Consider the following 3,072-nt stretch of genomic DNA (forward strand, 5'->3'; position numbering starts at 1 on the left):
ACTGATTGCAAGCTGCCCGCTCGCTCCGCCTGCCGGGGCCCCTCTCCTGCCTGCTGCTGCGAATGTAGCGGCGGCGGCGAGACAGAGGGCAGCACCACCCCCGCCTCCACGTCCCGCTCGGCCCCCAGGCCCCGCCCCACCGGCGGCAGGCCGCCGCCGCCGCCGTCAAAGCTTCCCGCGCCCCGGGCCACCGCAGCCGCCTCAGCCGCGCCTGCCGCCGCGGCCGCCGCCGCCCCGGCGCCCTTGCCCAGCGCGGTGCAGCGCAGCTCGTCGCGCCACTGGTAGTTTGCCCTCCACTCGTCAAACGTCTCCTGGTCAGCATGAGTCATCGCCAGGGCCTGGCGGACGTCGGCGGCGATCAGAAAGCCGACCATGTCCTCGGATATGATCTTCGGGGCAAGCAAGGGTGTATTGTTTGACTTTGATTGAGAAGTGCGTCGGCGGTTGGGGTAGATGGGTGGAATGGGTGTGGAAGGCTTCGGCCCGAGTGCACCTGCCCTTACATGTGCCCTCTGCATTCGTCAGAGCCGCCGCGCCCGCACGCTTCATTGGAGAGGAGCGAGCTCCTACAAAATCTCTATCTCTCTCTCACACACACATAGACACGCTCACACTCACACTTACACACACACACACGCTTGCACACGCGCACACACAAACACACCTGCACACACACACACACACCTGCTCGAGCGGCATGATGTGCAGGTTCACGCCCCCCCTGGCCGCCGCCGAGTCCGTCGCCACCAGCAGCGCATGGATCTCATCATACACAAAGGCGGCCGCCTCGCGGAAGGTGACGCCGATCAGGCACTGGGGGAAGAAGGGGACCTCGTAAAACTCCTGGGAGGCTGTTTGTTTGGGAGGGAGGGTCGAGGGTTGTGTGTTGCAGGCGCACGTAAGGCTCGCCGCAGGGTGGTTTTGGGGGAGACTGGAGGCTGGGATGGGGGTGGCAGGCGGCAGCTGCGGCTGTGTCAGCTGCTGGGACGTCGACGAGGCGGGTGAGTCGAAAAACATCTTGCTCAGTGACCTGCAGAGATCTCAGCGCTTGGAGGGATTGGCCCCGGTCTCCTGCCGCCCCTCTACACCCCTCTTACCTCCAGCGATGTAGTTGCTCAACCACTTAGGAGTGCCCTTGCGCTGCAGAAAGTGTTTTCGGGGAGCGAAGCGCGAGCAGGGGGTTCGGGCGAGCGCAACGGAGGTCGAAGCTGTAGTAAGGCTCACATGCAGGTTGCGGCGACCGACACTCATGGCGAATTCCGCGTGCAAAGCGTCTGATCAAGCCGCAGCGTGACGTGCGGCAAAGTGTGAACAAGGTCGCGGCAACCCCTATAGACAACACCCATCTGCCCAGGCGCCCACGCGCAGCCTCCGGCCGCCGCACCTTGTGCAGCGAGCTGTGGCCCTCGATGGTGTGACAGAGGTTGCCCAGCAGCGTAGACACCCCCGGGCACCCCAGGGTGCTGTGTGCCAGCAGCGCGCCCCGCAGCTCCCCCACACACACCACCTCGATGCCCTGACTCAGCCGCTGCCAGAACGCGGCGCCAGTCACAATCCCCAGGCTGTCCTCTGCTGACTCATCCCCCAGATCTTCGTACGCCGCCGCCGCCGGCCGCCGCCGGCCCGGCGCGAGTGAGGCGAACGCGTGAGCGAAGGACTTGCCTGCGCCGGGGCCCGCGCCTGGCTGGTGGGGCGCCTGGCCGCCACCGCCGCCGCTGGCGGCGCCGCCGGGGCCGCCCCGCGAGGACTGGCGCGCCATGTGCCATTCCCGGTCCGCCTGCATCGCCCTCTGCTTCTGCTCCTGCTCCTGCTGCTGCTGCTGCTGCTGCTGCTGCTGCTGCTGCTGCTCCTGCTGTTGTCGGAGGGAGTCCGGCGGCCGCGCGCCGCCCGACGGCTGCGGCGGCGCGTCGGGCGCCTCGAATTCATCTTTGTACGAGCCCTGCCGCGGGGGCCCCGCGCCCCGCCGCCTGTCGGCGCGCGTAGACAGCTCTTGGTGCCACCTCGCAGGGTCGTCTAATTGGGAAGCCAGGAAGACCTTTGCATCGGCCAGCCTTTGGGAAGGGGGGAGGGTGCAAACGACAGATGGGATGGGGGTGGGAGAGTGGCGGGGAACAAGACGTGCAGTATTTGTTTGGGAGCTCAGTGTTTGGGGGGATGCAGCTGTGGGGGACCAAGGCAGCTGGTCAGTGCGCACAGTGCTTGTGTGCGTGGTGCAAGCCGGCTCGCGCGCGATCATGGCAGATTCCAGCCGTCGCAACGGCGTATCCACGGAAGCAGTTCAGCAGGCGGTGCGGTCATGTTTTGCACACACACGAAGCCAGACCCAGCCTCATTTGCGGACAGGCACGTCAAGGGAAACACTGATCGGGAGAGCGCACCCGACAGAGGCTGGCCAGCGAACGGGGCGCCCAGTCATGAGCAGGGCACGAGTTGATGGGTTTTGGAGAAACCCCTCGACCCTGAAACCTAAACCCGTTGCATGTGCCGCTCACTTGCTGACGGGCGTGCCCCCGAGGGCCTGGAGCTCTGCCTGCAGTGCCTGGCGGCTCTCAGGCAGCAGCAGCTGCACCACGATGTGCGGCAGCGTGGTCGGCGGCCGGCTCTGCGCGTATGCATGCGTGCGTGTATGATTTTGTGGATGGGGGGGTGTTGGGGTGTGTGCATGTGTGTGAGAAAAGGTGTGATGGGGAGCAGGGTGCGTGCATGAGTGGTGAGTGCGCAATGGGTTGCAGAAAACGCATATGCAGGCAGCAAATGCATGGTGAGATTGGCAAACTGCTGTTCGAGGCACGGCTTAAACTCCCTCCGCAGGAAGGGCAGTGGGCGGGAGGGCGCAAGCAGTGGGTGGGGGAGAAGGCGGGACCGCGGAGCGCACCGCCCAGAAGCTGAAGCAGCGCAGGTCCCACTTGTGGTGCAGGTCAACGGCGCGCTCCTGGTTGGGTGAAGGATGGGCGCCTCAGTTTGTGTTGTGGGGATGCAGTGTGTGTGTGTGTGTGTGCGCGCGCGCGCGTGTGTGCGTGTGTGCGTGTGTGTGTGTGTGTGTGTGTGTGTGTGTGTGTGTGTGTGTGTGTG

General features: G+C 65.5%; 1 protein-coding gene across 1 annotated transcript in view; it reads right to left on the minus strand.

Moving 5' to 3' along the window:
* Positions 1-325: 325 nt before the first annotated feature.
* The window catches only part of MNEG_0858 (ion transport 2 domain protein), a gene marked incomplete at both ends in the record, with an annotated part of 7,778 nt that continues 5,031 nt past the window's right edge, over positions 326-3,072 (minus strand). The window contains 6 exons of the mRNA XM_014050653.1: positions 326-338; positions 665-851; positions 1,098-1,140; positions 1,385-2,051; positions 2,493-2,602; positions 2,876-2,932. Of these exons, the coding sequence (XP_013906107.1) occupies positions 326-338; positions 665-851; positions 1,098-1,140; positions 1,385-2,051; positions 2,493-2,602; positions 2,876-2,932 (1,077 nt within the window). The remainder of the gene's footprint in view (positions 339-664; positions 852-1,097; positions 1,141-1,384; positions 2,052-2,492; positions 2,603-2,875; positions 2,933-3,072) is intronic.

This window comes from Monoraphidium neglectum, assembly GCF_000611645.1.
Source record: "Monoraphidium neglectum strain SAG 48.87 unplaced genomic scaffold scaffold00077, whole genome shotgun sequence".
Lineage (NCBI taxonomy): Eukaryota > Viridiplantae > Chlorophyta > Chlorophyceae > Sphaeropleales > Selenastraceae > Monoraphidium > Monoraphidium neglectum.